The sequence below is a fragment of the Podarcis tiliguerta genome (assembly GCF_965153285.1).
Source record: "Podarcis tiliguerta genome assembly, chromosome: 7".
NCBI classification, from domain to species: Eukaryota; Metazoa; Chordata; class Lepidosauria; order Squamata; family Lacertidae; genus Podarcis; species Podarcis tiliguerta.
This window is the reverse complement of record NC_139540.1, coordinates 44,355,240-44,372,502: the sequence shown is the minus strand read 5'-3', so window position 1 is coordinate 44,372,502 and position 17,263 is coordinate 44,355,240. Positions and strand designations below refer to the sequence as shown.

At 37.5% G+C, this 17,263-nt stretch overlaps 1 protein-coding gene across 3 annotated transcripts in view; it reads left to right on the top strand.

Annotated features, from left to right (window-relative positions):
- The window catches only part of RBBP8 (RB binding protein 8, endonuclease), a 30,834-nt gene extending 14,682 nt beyond the window's left edge, over positions 1 to 16,152 (top strand). For 2 of the 3 annotated variants that reach the window (XM_083451624.1, XM_083451625.1), the window contains 11 exons: positions 232 to 320; positions 1,636 to 1,715; positions 2,615 to 3,458; positions 3,720 to 3,846; positions 4,298 to 4,389; positions 5,218 to 5,332; positions 6,795 to 6,965; positions 7,490 to 7,559; positions 8,429 to 8,525; positions 12,349 to 12,490; positions 15,610 to 16,152. In XM_083451624.1, the coding sequence (XP_083307750.1) occupies positions 232 to 320; positions 1,636 to 1,715; positions 2,615 to 3,458; positions 3,720 to 3,846; positions 4,298 to 4,389; positions 5,218 to 5,332; positions 6,795 to 6,965; positions 7,490 to 7,559; positions 8,429 to 8,525; positions 12,349 to 12,490; positions 15,610 to 15,707 (1,925 nt within the window). In that variant the 3' untranslated portion in view covers positions 15,708 to 16,152. The remainder of the gene's footprint in view (positions 1 to 231; positions 321 to 1,635; positions 1,716 to 2,614; positions 3,459 to 3,719; positions 3,847 to 4,297; positions 4,390 to 5,217; positions 5,333 to 6,794; positions 6,966 to 7,489; positions 7,560 to 8,428; positions 8,526 to 12,348; positions 12,491 to 15,609) is intronic. The other variant, XM_083451626.1, reaches the window with a different exon arrangement.
- Positions 16,153 to 17,263: the final 1,111 nt, after the last annotated feature.

The window sequence follows — 17,263 nt, the reverse complement described above, 5'->3', positions numbered from 1 at the left end:
AAAATGTTTCTTAGCTTGAGCATTCAAGAAATAGGTTTAAAATTAAAAATCAAGGATTCAGGAATGTTGTGCTGAATTAATTGCCTTGGAAGAAATCATACTTCTATTATTGCACAATTCTCAATTTATGGACCTCTTTTTTTAAACCTAATCCTATCTGTACTAGCATAAGTGGAATGTGTTTTATCATGCATGTTTTGAGTTACTGATTTCTTCTCTCCATCTGTACAGATGAAAAAATAGCAGGAGAGCGCAGTGCTACAAGATCACCATTTGCCTTGGCAGTAGTTGTTGCAGAAACCCTTGGACTTGATGAGCCTGTGAGTACTGTTTTCATGATCTGCCACAAAAATCTAGTTGGGAAATAAACTCTCATAGGGAAAACCAATTTTTCTTTTGCTTATTTTGTCTCAAGATTTGGCAAAAAGTACCACCAACCAACTGCTAATGAGGCAACTGACTGTGTATAAATCGCTGTGTAATCATTGTTATCCATTTATTGTGTCAAAAACTAAATGAAAATGTAAATGAAAATTACAGTTCATTTTGTAATTTTTCATTACTGATAATGTTGGTTTTCAGAAATGTGTGCTACACTTGTATACTTATTATGTCTTTGGAGGCTGAATATTTTTATTTTATTTTTTGCATGGTAAATTGGAAGTAAATTGCATGAAGGTGATATAGAACCATATCTTTTAGAATTGCTACTCATATTACTTTGTTGGTGAAATATAACTCATTCATTGCAGTGATTTGATTTAATGGGATCCCTTTGCTATAGCTTCAGAACATAATTGGTTAAATAAAATTATATCAGATAAGCTGAGTGCAATCACACTAATCCAGCTCACGGAACTATACTCAAAGAAGCAGGCTTTTCTGAGCATATCCAGAATTTGACAGATAACTACATGCACAACCAGGTGCTTCATTCTCAATTTCCTCTTCCATTCAGCAAATCCGGGGTTTGCATACAGACCTGCCTCTACTTTTTATTCAAGCTGATTGTTCTGTCAACATAGGCCTGGCTAATCCATGACCATGGAATTACCGCATTTTTCGCTCTGTAACACTCACCCGACCATAACACGCACATAGTTTTTAGAGGAGGAAAACAAGAAAAAAAATATTCTAAACGAAACAGTGGATGTATGATTTTTGTGGTTCATGCTGTGGCCACAGACATGTGATCTGACGGTAAGTTTGGGGTAGCCCAATGCAAAAACCCTGTGGATCCATGCTTTGTAACCACGTTTTTGCACCACTGCAGCCCCAGGCAACAGCGGGTGCGTGATTTTTTTGGTGCAAGCTGTAGCCATGGACATGCTATGTGATCTGATGGTGAATTTGGGGTGACCCAGTGCAAAAATCCTGAGGATCCATGTGGGCCACAGAGGAGGGAAGGAAGGGGAACCATGGATCCTCTGCTCACGACTGCAGCAGATCCCCCCGCCATCTGTAGGCGTTCGCTCCATAACACGCGCAGACATTTCCCCTTACTTTCTAGGAGGAAAAAAGTGAGTGTTATGGAGCAAAAAATACGGTAAATATGAATGTGTGCATTTTGAGCTTCTTTAAAAAATGTGCCATACCAAAAGTTGCAAAACGTAAAGTGGTGTTATTATTTCATAGGAACCTCGGAATAAAGCACAGGGAGATTTCAGAAAACAGTTGGTTCATGTGTTTCCTAAAAGTAATGGTGACAACTTGGAGTAAGTCTTAGAATTTTCTTTTTTAAAAAAATAATAATGAAGATTTTACATATGAAGCTAAATGGACTTTCATAGAATAAATTTGGTAGAAATGTTTATTATAGTAATGTTTTATAACATATTTAATATAATAGTGAAGAAAACTTACCACATTTTAGTTTGAAAGAGTATAATCCATTAGAAAATAGCATACTTAGATTTTCTGACAATATCTGACTTTTTAATATATGTCTTGTAATAAGAAAAATTAATATGATTTCCCTGCCAATATTTTGTACTCTGAATAGAAGTACTTGGTATTATGCCAGATGCCACCATAAGGACCAATCCTGGTCTTATGATGTCTTTTTTTATGCACACACCCTATAATGTTTTTATTTGCAGTTTCTAAAATAATAAACCATTTGCCTCTTTAAAAGTTCAGGGCTCCTATTTGATGTACTACAAAAAGGCATAATAAATATGGACAGAAGGTTAAAACTTCATGGCAGCATCTGCTAAAGCATGGGTGGGGAATCTGTGGACCTCCATTTGTTATTGGACTATATCTCACATCATCTATTGCCATCCTACCTGGAGCTGATGGGCATTCCAGCATCTGGAGGGCCAAAGGTTCCTTACCCTTGTGCTAAAGAACAAACCTACCTACCTTTCATCTTTACCTCTATTGACCCTACACTGCAACCTTTGTTCAAAATCAGGGTTTTCTTGGTGTGGAGTATGTCCAGCTCTGCTTATGTTGATGTTTCTGACAATAAATCCAGTCTTTAAGAAGGGAGTGATAATTTAATTCCTCTCTTAAATAACTGTTACAGCCTTATGCTGGATGTTACTTTTTTTCAATGGACTGGTAGTTCACATTAGCAGGGGAAAAATATTTTCAACTTTTAACTATTCAGATTTTCAGATCCACCTGAGGACGCTTCTCCACTTACAGATTGGGATTCTAAGGTACCTTCTCCTGTTTTTGGAGCCTCTGCAAATGTGAAGAAGAGCAGCTTGGGCCTCAGTACAAGTCTTTCCTCTTCTGTGTTAGCAACAGGACGTAAGTCAAATCTGAAAAACAACTCCATCAACAATTCTTCCTATTCTAGATCTGAGAAAGTGAAATCAGTATCTGAAGATGTTGCTTTTGTTGTACCGCTTAACCCTGGGACTGAAATAAGCTCTGTTATCAGCCAGGCTCCAACCGGTAAGCAAGTGGTTCTGAAACAGAATGCAGATGAGCCCATAACATGTGTGACCAACACACATTTAGATAAAGATGAGACAGGCAAGAGTGACTTCCTTCTTCCATCACAGAAACAATTAGGCAGCCGATGCCCTAAAAGGAAGAAACCTGATGAAAGGAGCGGGCATGTGATCAGCTCTGAAAAAGAAAATGCCTTCCCTTCCCATGCAGACAATTCTCCTATCAATAGAGATAATATAACTGATAAGCCTTTAGATTTATCTGATCGCTTTTCGGGTTTTCGCTGTCAAGGAAAAAGCCATGTAAGTGCTGAGACCTCCAAAACTAGGCTGAGGCAGGCAACTCTTTGTGATGTTTTTCAACCACCAGTGAAAGATTATTCATCTAAAACCATCGTTGGTTATCTAATGAGCCAAGATTCACCAGAGGATCCCTGTGTACAGGAAGCATCCCTGGAGAGAGAACCTCAAGTACAGATAAAAGAAGAGATCACTTCCTTTTGTAATCCACCCAACGACGTCCTGGAATCAGAGCTCTCTGAAGATATGGAGGTAAGTTTGTGAGCAACACTGTTACCTAGCATAAATAAACACCTGAGGTTTTCGGGGAACAGTAGCATTTCTTTTGCTTCTGTGCCGAAGAGATAGTTCACGTGATAGTTATGCAACATTTGCCGGGGGAACTTTCTTGCTACTTATTTGTACTTCTAGGGTGGGGGATCAGGAGACTGATACAGCTGGCTAATGTGAATTACGAACAGCATAGACAGAATATTTGGGCAAAGGTTTTTAACATTGTAATTGTGTCGGCAGGCTGCTGGTGTCCATAAACCAACAAATAAGAGGATAAGGTTACAAACTGCAGTAGGTGAGCCAGCATCTGTGCTTCAACCAAATCCTTGCAGAGTGAAAAAAGCCGCAAATCTGCACAAGGAACAAGGTACCTTGTAACTCATCATATTATTGAAATATCAGAACATTGGTGTTCTTTGTCTTGCCCTTTTATTGGCGTTACCATCATCTTAACAGAGATCCTACATACCCATTAGGGACAGATCTGTAGCGAGTGTCTGCTACATCCATAATCCTGTCAACTTGCTTCAGCCAGGGCAAAAGGGGTGGATTTCCACAAGGTTTTTGCCTCAGTCAGCCTTAAAACAAAAAGCCACCCTTCTATTGACAGTAATGAAAAGGAAAATAGGGGTGCCAATTCCAGGGCTGTCACACTTTTTCATCGATCTTGAGGATACCTTTGAAAATTTGCCCTTTTATAGCAACTATTCGTGGAATAGTCACTATTTGTCTCGTTTTTTTGATGTGCATATCCTTAGAATTCTAAGACTTTTAGAACATTCATTTCTTTTATAAATTAATTCTCTCTTCTTTTGCAGATAATTCACCCTTGGAAAATGTGCAGTGGAGCATAGACCCAGGAGCAGACCTTTCCCAATACAAAATGGATGTTACTCTGATAGATGCAAAAGTAAGCAATCTTATAGTATGACTATTACTAAGCTCCCAGAACAAACCAAAATATTATTTATGGCTATTAACCTGTTATGCTTTACTCAAAATAAAGCAAGACTAGAATGGTTCCTATTTGAAGTAATGTTAGTTTCAGAAATGATAGAAAAACGTAAACTTAGTTCCTGGTCTTGCAAACGCTTAGAAAGCCAATTCGGATCTGCAGTTTCTGAGTTTCTCTTGTATAATTCTACCAGCTTGGGAAGGCAAGTGGAAATTGTTTATCCATAGAAAGATAATTCATTAAGGAAAAGATATTCAGATTTTCTTGAGTCTTACTCAGGAAAGTTTGCCTGCATCTCACAGAAGGAGTATTATATATTTCATTGAAAGAGAGGCTCATTCAGTGTTGTTTTGGTTTTTTAAAAATACTAATGAGTTTGGTGGGTTGCTTCCTCAAATGTAATAGTTCATTTGCTAACATGAAACTGAGTTAGTACATTTGCTTGTGTCATTTATGTGATAGATCCTCAATGTTTGGAAGTTTATAGACTAGTTTTGGAGAATGATTTGAAGAATATTTTCAGGCCTGGTGAATCATGGGAGATGCTGAGGTTTAGATCAGAGATCTCTCAGCTTACATGTTACACAGCTTGGAAGTGATAACACTACTAAATGAATATGTGTGATCTACCCCTCCAAAGGATTCTTTCAGAATCTTAAAATGTGATCTGCAGTCTGAACACGTTTTTGTTCCTGGTATTTGCTCTGGTATATGTATGTATTTGATTGCAATATCCTAAAAAAAAATGTTACATAATTATTTTGTGACTCTGTTGCCTAAAAGGAAGGGATCCAAACAAGAACTGAAGCAGAGACTGTAGACATGGACTATACATATGTCAGTGATAGTATTCTAGTAAGAATGAAAAATCAAGAACATAAAGAAGTAAACAGTTCAAGTAAGTTATTTTTGTTTGATTGTTTTAATAACACAAGTGAAAAACTGAATATAACAATTACAAGCTCCTTTGCTTATAGGGATGTATGGCACACACATGGCTGCACCATGTACCAAGATGAATCCCCTGGTTAGCATTTAAGAAAGGATGATGGAAAATGCATGAACAGTCCATCAGTTCACTGGAAAGATAAAGAGAATAAGCCCCACTCCAACAATGCACAGCTTAGAAAATGAGGGCAATAGAACAATTGGTTGGGTCCAAAGGTTCAAAATGCTTATGTTTGACTTGAAAATAAGCTGTGTATTTTTTTTTCATGCTTTATAGCCTTATAACTCTCCCATAAGGAACCATAGTCATTATTATAGTCTTCTGGACCCAGCAGTGTTGTAAGTTACGGCCTGGTGTATGTTTCTTGAGCTTTGTCTAACTTGGTAGCTGTGTGTCTTTTATGGAGGTGAATTATATGACTAGAGTCCTGTACAGTCTGGTAGCTTCTCAAGTGTACTGTTGTAATGTACCATATGCTCAGCTATCCTGGAAGACAGTTCAGAAACTACAACAGGCCTGGAACGTGGTAGCTTGTCTACTTTTCAGAGGTAATAACCAGTATATATAACTTTGCTTCTTTTTTCTTTTCACTTGTGAATAGTTCATTTCAGGGTAGAATTCAACATGCTAGACTTGCCCTATCAAAGCCTTTAAATACTTGGATCTGGGATAACTAAGGTCCACTTAATTATTCAGGTGCCACCACTATCAATGATAACTAAAAACTGGGGCTTCTGTAAAAGTTTTTAGTGAGTTGAGGTTAAGAGAATTCTAAAAATTATGGGTGCTCTTACCTTTAAAGTTGAGATGCTTTAAGATATTTCTTATTTATTTAGTTTGCAAAAGCAAAGCAAACCCACACACAACAAAACACCTTTACCCTGCTCTGTGCAGCCTTTTGGCATTCTTGAGATGGAATGCCCCAATCAGAATGTTGCAGTGAAGCCTGCCAGGCTGCTGAGGGCAGCAAAGTCGCAGCCTAAACTGGCAGCAAGATTATAAAAAAAAGAAAGAAAAGCCTTCAGCCAGTTCATATTTAAAGGTAAGACCCCCCCTCCCAATATCCTGCAGGTTCTTAAGAAACTTATTTGTTACAGCTATTTATACCCCACCTTTTAGGATACAAATTTGAACAATGCCAAGAAAGAAGATTTAAAATTGTCATTATTCTCTTCCTATATTCTAGTATCTACCAGAAATTCCCAAGAAGCTATTTAAGTCATGGGTTGGTCCATCTTTCTAATACAGATAATCAAGATGGCATGCCTTAAGTTAATAAATAACAAAGCTAGTTTTAGAACCTGATTGGTTTTATTCATCTGCTACTAAATATTCAAATAGATCATGCTGCTTTTTAACTCAAGGTGTCAAGAATAATGCTAGTAATAATTGTTGCTCACATTTGTCGAAGGAGAGAAAAGAAGAAATGACACCTTTGCAGAAATATTTGATCGGACATCATATGAAGAATATGAATCCTATCTAGAAGATGACAATGCCCTAGGATGTAACAATAGGGACTCTTGTCAGGCGGAAGAGGAAGAAAAGAAGGAAATGTCAACAGTAAAGAAAAGCTTACAGAGTATGTATTTGTTTTAAGACTAGTAATTCACTGCCAACATTGGGTGAGGTTGAGTTACAGCTTTATTTTCAGTGCACATAGGATTTCAACCATGGATGGTCCTGCCAGCAGAACCTCAGTTAGGAGAGCTGTTTGTGAGTGGTCTTCCACTAATGGGATGTTCCTGCTGCTAGAAGTAGGTGACAGTTCTCCACTTTCAATGGACATCTGCCCCAGATGTTTGAGGGACCCTCCCAAAGCAGCTTGAGGCAGCATAGGGGGTTGCAGAAGGAGGGGAAGCCTATCAAAAAAATCTGCACCACCCATGTACTCTAGCAGGAATGTCTACTAGATCCCAGTTCCCTCTAAGGAGAAGGAGCCCTACCATTCAAGGAGGGCTAATTCGAAACCAAGTCATTATCTTTTAAAAGATCTAGGTGTTCAAAGGGAAAATATCATTGTTTTCAAGTACTGAGAAATCTATATTGTAGTTGGCTGGGACCAAGTTCGTTTCCTTAAATTGATGACGTGTTCTATATTTTCAGGGCATGGAGACAAACAAGATAAAACCAAACAGAAGGCTTTTGTGGAATCCTATTATAAAAGTGATGAAAGGTACATACCATATGCTTGTGAAAATCATCTTTAAGGCAACCAGTCTTCTTCTGTATAAAAAAAGATGATTCGCTTGTTTTTCTTCAAGTGATTACATGGCAGAACTGGGATGTCGTAGTTTGGAAAAGATCAAGTAAACTTTGAGAAGCGTCATAAAGAATGTAAATGGGGTGTAAAAATGCATATGCTTTATTTTAGTTAATTGTAGATTAAACATATACCTGTTTCCAGTTTGTGGAGAATGAAGAAGATGAAAGACATAGGGATATATCTTCCATTACTGTCAGTTATATTAACATGGGATCCTTACCATTCCTTCCAAGCCTCTCTGTCCATTGTTCAGCACCCTTTAAAGATGAACAGAGATTAACAGTAACAGTATTTAGTAGATTGCACTGATATGTTGTGCCTTTGCCCATTATACCTAAAATAATACTGTGGTCAAATCCTTTTGAAGTGAACAGGATTTGAATGACAATTATGGTGGCCATCTGTTCTTAACTCTCATTGGTTATATAAACATGAAAAAAGGAGTAAACGTAAAAAGTAGCAAAATATTCAGATGTACAATATTTAAGTTAGCTGCCACAACAGTTATAGATCCCATTTTAAGTATGTTTTATAATTAATCGTAAAGCAACAGCAAAACCGAAATTGCTAAAGCAACTTGATGAAACATTAAACCAACATAGTTGTCTTAAATAGTTTTAAGTTGTAAAATTGTTTATAACAATGTGCTTTAATGCTGTAACTCACCCTGGGACCTTAGGGTAAAAGGCAGGTAATAAATAAGTAAATGATAGTTTTCTTATGCAAAAAATAATATTTGCAGCCTTGTTTAGATCTTGCAATTTCTGTTTACTTTCCAGAAGGAACACTGTATTAGATTTTCCTCACATTGAGGTGGTCCGTAAAAAAGAAGAAAGGAAAAAATTACCTGGACACACTTGTAAGGAATGTGAAATAGTAAGTTAATTATTTTTCCTTGTTATCATGAACCTCATTCTGTTTATTCAATAGAATAATTTAGGTATCTCATGAATTTCATATACAGAGACATATATCTGTAGCATAGCTGATGAAATGGTGCAGTGTGCATTTAACCAAGGTATGCATGACCCTTATTTTTGAATATTTAGCTACCTGCTTGACTATACAGTGGTACCTCGCAAGACGAATGCCTCGCAAGACGAAAAACTCACAAGGCGAAAGAGTTTTTTGTTTTTTGAGTTGCTTCGCAAGACGAATTTACCTATGGGCTTGCTTCACAAGACGAAAACGTCTTGCGCCTTTTTCTTAAAACAGTCAATGCATTCCTATGGGAAACCGTCAATGCATTTCCTATGGGAAACCGTGCTTCGCAAGACGAAAAATTCACAAGACGAAAAAACTCACGGAACGAATTAATTTCGTCTTGCGAGGCACCACTGTAATATGTATTGGGAAGAAATGGAAATAACAGAGTGCAATAAAGACTCCTGATTTTGAACAGTGCAAAAATAGAGTATAGATTAAAACTGAAAATGCCTGTGAAATCTCCTGGACACTTCTATAGGTGCACAGGGTCTCCTGCATCTTGAGATTTACAGTTTTTAACTCATGCTTCCGAGGATCCTCTGACATCAGAAGTTGCTATTCATATGGGGTGAGGGCTGCAGTTGGAAGAGAGCCTTAGACCCTGCCTACATAGTTTTAGGATCTTTAAAAAAAAAATCCATACTAAGGTTGAAATTGACCGTTTATCATCACAAGGGAATAATACATATTAATAATTTATAAACTGCTTTTCTACTTTAAGCATTTCTCCACAGTCTTAAGTTATTGCATCAAATAACTTGATACAAATTTCATCTAATTATGCTGTAAGCAGAGTGGATAAAAATCAATGATTTTTTAAAAAATTTAAAAATTTGGATTTTTAAATTTAAATCAGATTTTTTAAATCGGATTTTTAAAATAAAATGCTTTTGGAGGAAAAATCTTTCTAAAGATAGTTTTCTATTTAAGTTGCATTATAGTCCAAAGGCTATTCATCAGGAAATAAGGATTTGTTTAAAGTTTTTCATGTGTGCTAAAACTCAGTCTAAGGTGTTTTTTTAAAAAAAAAAAATTAAAAAAGTTTAATCACATCGGTTAACAAACATGGATACATATGCTATAATGTTATTGTTTTACTTAAATAAATTGTTTACACTGTTATTAAGTAAATGATTATTTTTCTCCTTCCAATAAAGTACAGCAGAAAAGTTGTCCAGATATAAACAATAATTTCATAATTATCTGCCTATGTATTTCTGATAGTATAACTGATAGTAATTTTTGATGTAACTAAAAACTACTCTGAAAATTTATTATTCCAAAAATGAAACCTTCCTCTGGTAGTAAATATTAAGAGGATGCCAGCAAGGTTGAACCTTTCTGTAAAAATGATTTAAATCAAGCCTTACTGACTAGTGATTTAAATCAAATCCACTCTGGCTGTAAGAGCACATGTAATTCATTCATTAATGTATTCTACAATTTGTTGGGGAGCATAGATGAGTCTTATACTGTGTAAGAGATTCCATTTACTGTTTTTAACTTGTATTTCCATATTTCTTATCTATTCTTCCCATTTTTTAAAAAAACACACACTCAACTGTATGTTTCTGAAATTAAATATTTAAAAATAAGGAGCTTAATACAAACTTAATAAAAACTTTGTGATACCTTTCTGTATTGCACATAGCTTAATCTATAGCCTACTGTGAAGCTTAATTTTGTTCCAAAATATGTGAAATCCAGAAGCCTAGAATAATAAGAAAGGGACATAAAAGCAGCTCTGTGTCTTGTACCAAGAGCTGTGTGTGAACAATTTTAATTTCCTGTCTCTGCACAGTGCAAGACTTCTCTTTAAGAACTTGTCTCTTTTTAGATTTTGGTGAGTTACTCATAGCAGTGACTATGAGATTGGAAACACATGGGGAATATTTTTTATAATGAAGAAAATGTTCAGAATAAAGGCAGAATTTTAAAACACTTCTAGAAAGAGGCTTTTAATATAAGCAATCCAAGCAAACTATTTTCACAAAGGCAGGTGGAATTTCAGCAGTAGCATTGCACCAAAATAATGGGATGTGAGGCAGAATCATAGAATTTGTAGAGTTAGAAGGGACCATGAGGGTCATTTAGTCCAACCCCCTGAGATGCAGGGATCTTTTGCCCAACATGGGGCTCAAACCTATGACCCTGAGATTAAGAGTCTCATGCTCTACCAACTGAGCTATCATATGGGTTGACTACATTCAATATTTTGTACAGCCAATATGGTAGTGCTTCATGTTGTTTGGTTTTTTAAAAAATCCTGCCCAAAAGGCACCCTTTTTTGGTACACTAAGCTTCATAAATGAAATAAAATCCTAAGAAAAGAATGCAGGGCACTGTGGAACTCTGCCTAAACCCTTTCTTGGGTTTTTTTTTAAAAAAAATAGATGTTAGGTTCCTCTGCTTTCCTCTTTTCTTTGTCGGTGGAAGTAGGGAAAACTTAGGGAATGGCCATAAGGCCCACCATTGCCACAGCAGAAAATCTTAGGTCTGAGAGAGACTTTCAGCTGAATGTGTGAACTGACTCCATGGATAAGCACTGCATGTGAATGTGTTGTATGTGATGTTTGTTTTGCCCATGCAGTTCATCCCTTCAGTCACCAGAACTTGAATGTGTAAACCAGCCATTAAAATCCCACACGTTTTCTAAGCCCCGCTCTTCAGAAACTGATATTTTCTACTCACTGCCTACATGATATGCCCCTTTTGGCATTCTATATTAGACCCTTTTTATGATTCCTCAGTCTTTGGAATTTGCAAGCTGTCAGATTTCTAGTTCAACTGAAGCAAGAATTTAGCTTTAAGAAAGAGATTTCTGAATACATATAGACAATGTGGTACTGCACAATATCTGTATCATACAGTTCTGACAGGGACCATGGCTTGAAGCACAGCATATTATCTTAGTAAACGCAAAGGGGATTAAATGTACTCCCTCTTGAAGTATTATGGAGCCTTCTTAGAGAGCGTTTTGTGTGTGAGTTTGTAGCTGCTATTCAGGTCAGTGGGAATATACTGCACATTGTTTTCGGAACCTTAGAACTGTCAAACTGCAAAGAAGCTAAAGGTCGCCTAGACTCAATACCCTGAAGCAGGAAACAGTGTACCAAACTTTTAAAGAGGAAAAAGATTGTAAAACACACCTGTTCTAAAATTATAAAATAAATAAGAATCTGGCAACAGACATCCCATTCTAAGAGAACATTAATATATTATCATGTTAGAATCAGTTAGACATGAGGTGAAATGGGGAGCAGGAAGAACAAGAGTAATGCTGTACCACTGTCAGGCCGGAATTGGTGAAATATGCTGCTGAATTCTGCACCAGCTGAAATTTCCAAACACTCTCCCAGCATCACCCTCTGGAAACTACCATCCAAGCAGGATCGGAACCACCGCAAAGCAGTACCACCCATCCCTAACTCGGGCAGCCACTCCAGAAGGATACCATGGTTGGTGGTATCGAAAGCTGCTGAGAGGTCAAGGATAATTAATAGGGACACATTTCCCTGTCTCTCTTCTGACAGAGGTCATCAACCAAAGCAGTTTCTGTGCCAAACCCTGGCCTAAACCTTGAAATGGAGCTAGAAAACCACTTTCTTTCAAGAGTGCCCGGGGGGGGGGGGGGATAAGTAATGGACCCTTTTTTGGGTATTCTGGTTCAGGAGTTATTTCTTAATACTGAGTTTCTGCAATATCTCTTTAGTACTATGCAGATTTTCCAGAAGAGGAGAGGGAAAAGAAGTTAGCTGCCTGTTCAAGGCATCGGTCTCGCTATGTTCCTCCTGATACACCAGAAAATTTCTGGGAAGTCGGATTCCCGTCCACCCAGATGTGTGTTGAAAGAGGCAAGTATGTGAAATAGTGGCTTAAACGGTGGTACAGTCAATTAATAGACACAGATCTGTCTTCTTCATATTCAGACTTGATCGTTGAGGTCTTCTGATTGAGCTGTTTTGGTGGTCACCTGTTTTGGTAGTCGCCCCTGAGGTTCAGCTGGCCTTTTCCAGGGGCCGAGTCTTTAGTGTGGCAGGCACTGCCCTGTGGAACCCCTTGCCACAAGTTTGCTCATCCTTGCTAATACAGGTTCGGCAGACATGATCATTTTTAGACATATTTTTAAAACTGTGTGATTATGACAGGACTTTAAAACCTGAGATTCTTTGCCAACCAGCTCTAACTGCTGCGTTTGATATTTTTATTGTAATACTGTGTTTTTAGTCTGTATACTGCCTTGAGATAGTTTATATGAACCTGCAGTTCACAAATATTAAAATAAATGTTGCATCAGCCAATTGGGTTGTATTGAACATTACAGGAATCTGCAGTACCAGCCTACAGAACTACTACTGGGGGGAAACTGGGCCAGATTCAACTAAGTACTTTTCACTAGTAGGAGCCCGTACAAGAGCTCCTGTTAGCACAGAGGGGCTTTCCCCCCTCTCCTGCCCATGTATGTCAAAATTGGCTTTGAGAGGGTTGGGAGAAAAACCAGAACAGCACGTAGGAGGGAGGAGAGAGGTCATTTCATTGGACAAAAAGAAATGCTTGCATTGGTGGAACATGTTTTAGTGTGACGTTGAATTCCTCCCACTATTTTTACATTTATTAAAGTATTTCAAATACTTAACAAAGTGTTCCCTTTACTTAGCTACCCACCTGCCTGATAACAGAACTTACGATTGTTGATGTTTCAGAATGAGAAACAATGGCTGCATTGCACTTCATGGTAAACTAGTTCCTAGTTTGCTATGAACACATAGACAACACCTGCTTGGCTCCTTCCTGGCACTAAACAATGATGCCTGGCTTAGTGTTAAATCTGAACTGGAGATCATGGTTTGATTTGTTTCAGTCAAACCACAGTGTGAAGGAAGGGTTTGTTCTTTGCTTCCTGCTTTCTGTTTGGTTTGCATAAGCCAAGTGGTTCAAATGTAATGCTAAGTCAGGGATTTTGTAGTTTTCTGTTCACACTATGGGGGCAATGAAACAGGAGCCATCTGTGCATCTGTCGTAAACAATTAATCATGGTTTACCATGATGTGCAAATGTGACCAACATGAAATAGTTTGGTGGGGAAAAGAAAAAGAAACCCAGCACATAAATATTCAAGAAAAAATATATTTTGTATAGTTTACCACTGTATATGTAATCAGAAGTAGTACTCATTGGTGGAATCCTCCTTAACTCAGTTTCTAGTTGCTGCAGTACACACATTCTTTATCTGAATGCAATCCTGGCATTAAATGATCTCCCAGTAGATTAGTGCTATAGTGCTTTCATATGCAGGAAGCCATGAAAAAACTATAGCAATCCCATTTCCTTTTAAAGAGTATCTAGAGATCATCAGCTTCCTCATAAAATACTTCTTGTTTAGTTTAGAGTTTTCATGCCAGAAGCCTTTCAAGCACAAAGTTACTCTTAGTTATTTAGAATGCCGTTATTTAAGTGGGTGTACTTGAGAAAAGCGCCTAACTTTTTTCACTCTGCACTGCCAGTGGCACTTCACAACAAGGAACAACTTACTGGACTAACATTTTTATGCGAGGAGATGGAACAGCAGGGAGCCAATTTGTCCTGTATCTGGAGCTCAGGTCACCTGTTTTACTAGCAGGAAGACTAGACAAGACTCAGGCGTTACTTGTTTGGGACAGGTAGAGTCTTTCCTGTTCTGTACAAGGGATGCCATGTCCAACGTAGGGACCTGGCAAAGCCCAGACCTCCCACAAACTTTCTGCAGAGAACTGCCAGCACCAGTTGGCTCACTTGGATTTTGCTAATAGGTGAAACTGAATCCATGTTCAATATACCCCATGTTCAAACCCTAAGCCAAGCAAGATTTCATCATCAGGTGCATAACCAGCATTGTGCCCAGTGTGTCAAACTATTGCTCAAAAGAAACATTTCTTATAAATAAAGCTAGGACAGCTTGTATGACGTAGGTATGTACCAGATAATTGCCTTGGCTGGGGTGCTATGGAAACTTAAACTAGGACCGCTAAAATAAATGGGAGTGTGGCCATTTATTTCAGTGGATTGTGCTGGTAGTCTTTGGGGTTTTTTTTGCAATATCATTCATGTCTCATGAGAGTTCATCAGTGTTTTAAATGTATTAGTTGTGCACCCTGTTAAATATTAAGACATACATTCATTAATCTTTATAATAATAGCAAGTGATAATATTTTAGCAGTTTATTTAGCACTTTTCCTAAGTGCTGGAAGTACATCACAAACATACTTTCAGAAATATTTACTTGGTAGACTCAATATTATTATCTCCCTATTGCAGACGCAGGCCTGAGTTGAAGTGATAGTAACTTGTGTCACCCAATCAGTCCATTACTGTGATGAAAAATGAACCAGGGATACCTCCACTCTAAGCTTATTTTTGTAACCACTCTAGTATGCTAGCAAATTGTTTCCCTGTTTCAGCACAGAAAGTTACCCTTACATACAGAACTATAAGCTGTGCCACAATAGCAGTTAAGAAGCTTAAAACGCCAAATAACACTGTTTGGTATGCTGACCACAATAGTTTGGTTGCAGTAGTTCCACAGGCATCCTCTTCCTAATCACTCCTGGCTGAAATCCAATACACTTATTTGTAATCCTGGATCAGAAGCTTATTTCAAGTACAAACTTTTAAAAGAAATGTATTATAACCAGATAAATTGTTAAGAGTGCAAATAATTTCATAAATTTGTGAGTCGAGGCCCTGCTCCCCGCTTTGTGATGAAATAAGACACATGGACACAAGCATTTTCGGTTAATGGGCTAAAAAGGGCCACAACTTTATATTGCTTCTAACATTAGACGTTTCGTATGGACACTTTCTTACAATTTTTAATATAAAAATTTAAAAAGCCATTTAACACTGAAATAAGCAGGAATTTCTCCCAGCTCTGTTTGATAGTGCTTTCTCTTGCCCAAATCATGTGTTGAAATTTCGTTGTCTCTTTTTTTTTAGGTTACATAAAAGAGGACCTTGCTCCCTGCCAGCGTCCTAAAAGAAGACAGCCTTATAATGTGATGTTTTCTCCAAAAGGCAAGGAACAAAAAACATAACTTGAGGAATAACATTTTACAAATTGAGAAATCCTTTTGTTTGTTTCTATAAATATTTAAAGTCAGTGAAAAAATAAATCCATCTGAAAATCATGGTACCTAAACACAACTATTTAATGTATATATATTTTGGGTTTTGTATATATGTTTGTGTCTTGTCCTGATTTTGCACCTTGTAGTTTGGAGGACCTGTTTTCTGTTCCTTTGGAGTCTGCAGTTCATCTCCCTACTGGCTACATTTACATGGTGTAAGTTGGTGTCACTTTCGGGGGCCAAGCACATTGCAGCTGCTAACTTCAGGTCTAGGAGATTCCTGTGAACTTTAGCTGGAACTTTAGAGGGTGCTTCCATGTTGCACTGGATAACTTAAATAATTTGTAACCACTTTCCTTTTGTAATAATTTTTGGAAAAAAATCTAATAAAAATGGATTTTCTTAACTATGACTCTTCCTACCTGGTCTTTCCCAAATCTTTTATTTTGGATTTAAATACTTCTTTGTCCAACAGATGCGTTAACACTCATAATTTAGCAGTTGTATTATTAACCCTACACCATCATTACAAAGCCCCCCTAACAGCACCAGAACTCAGAAGAAATGCAGTGCAGAACAAATTCATGAAGAAATGAGGCTGGGGAAATTGGGAGGGGGAGAGCAAACTAATGAAGCCATTTCTACATGTATGGTGTAGCATGGTGGACATCTTTGAGAGTGGCAGCCATAGGGTTTTTTAAAATTATATATATATATATATATATATATATATATATATATATATATATATATGATAATGCTGCTGATACCATGTGCTCCATGATAGTGAGAAAAGTTCTAGAATCCTTCTCCCATAGGAGGAGAGCAAAGAGTCAGTAATAAAAACTACTCTAAGAATGACTTGACCCTCTGTCCTAAACCAAACCACTAAATTATTTACATTAGTTTACAAGTAACCTGAACTAGATAACTGACACCATGGATCACCTAAGAGGTGTAATTACTCTGGAAGTTCTCTTTCCACTCTGGAAAGAAAAGAACAAATTGAACTTGGGAAGCTTTGTCTGATTCTGAAGGACGCGAGTTCATTTGAATGTTCACCCAGGATATTCTGGGGGAAATACTTTTACAGCAGACAGAAATTAAAAGGTGAACTCACTTCCTTCGGAATCAGACAAAGTATCCACATCATATCTTTAAAGTGTTTAAAGCATTATCATACCACTTTTAACTGTTATGGTTCCCCCCCCCCCAAATATTTACAGCACCCTTAACAAACTAAAGTTCCCAGTATTCTTTGGGGAAAGTCGTAGAAGTTAAAATAGTATAAGAGTGCCCTAAATATATGTGTGGGTATGAAAGATAGCTCTGCTTGCTGTTATCTGTGGAAATCTGCACAAGGTTGAAATTGTCACATTAAAGCTCCCCTCCTTTTTTTTGTCTGACACTGCATGAAACTCACAAAGAAGCACTTCTTTTCTTGGTGTGGTATTAAGTTAAGTAGATACCTAGTTGTACAGCACTTCCTTGTGAGGGTTGAGAACTGGCTACAGTATATGGGG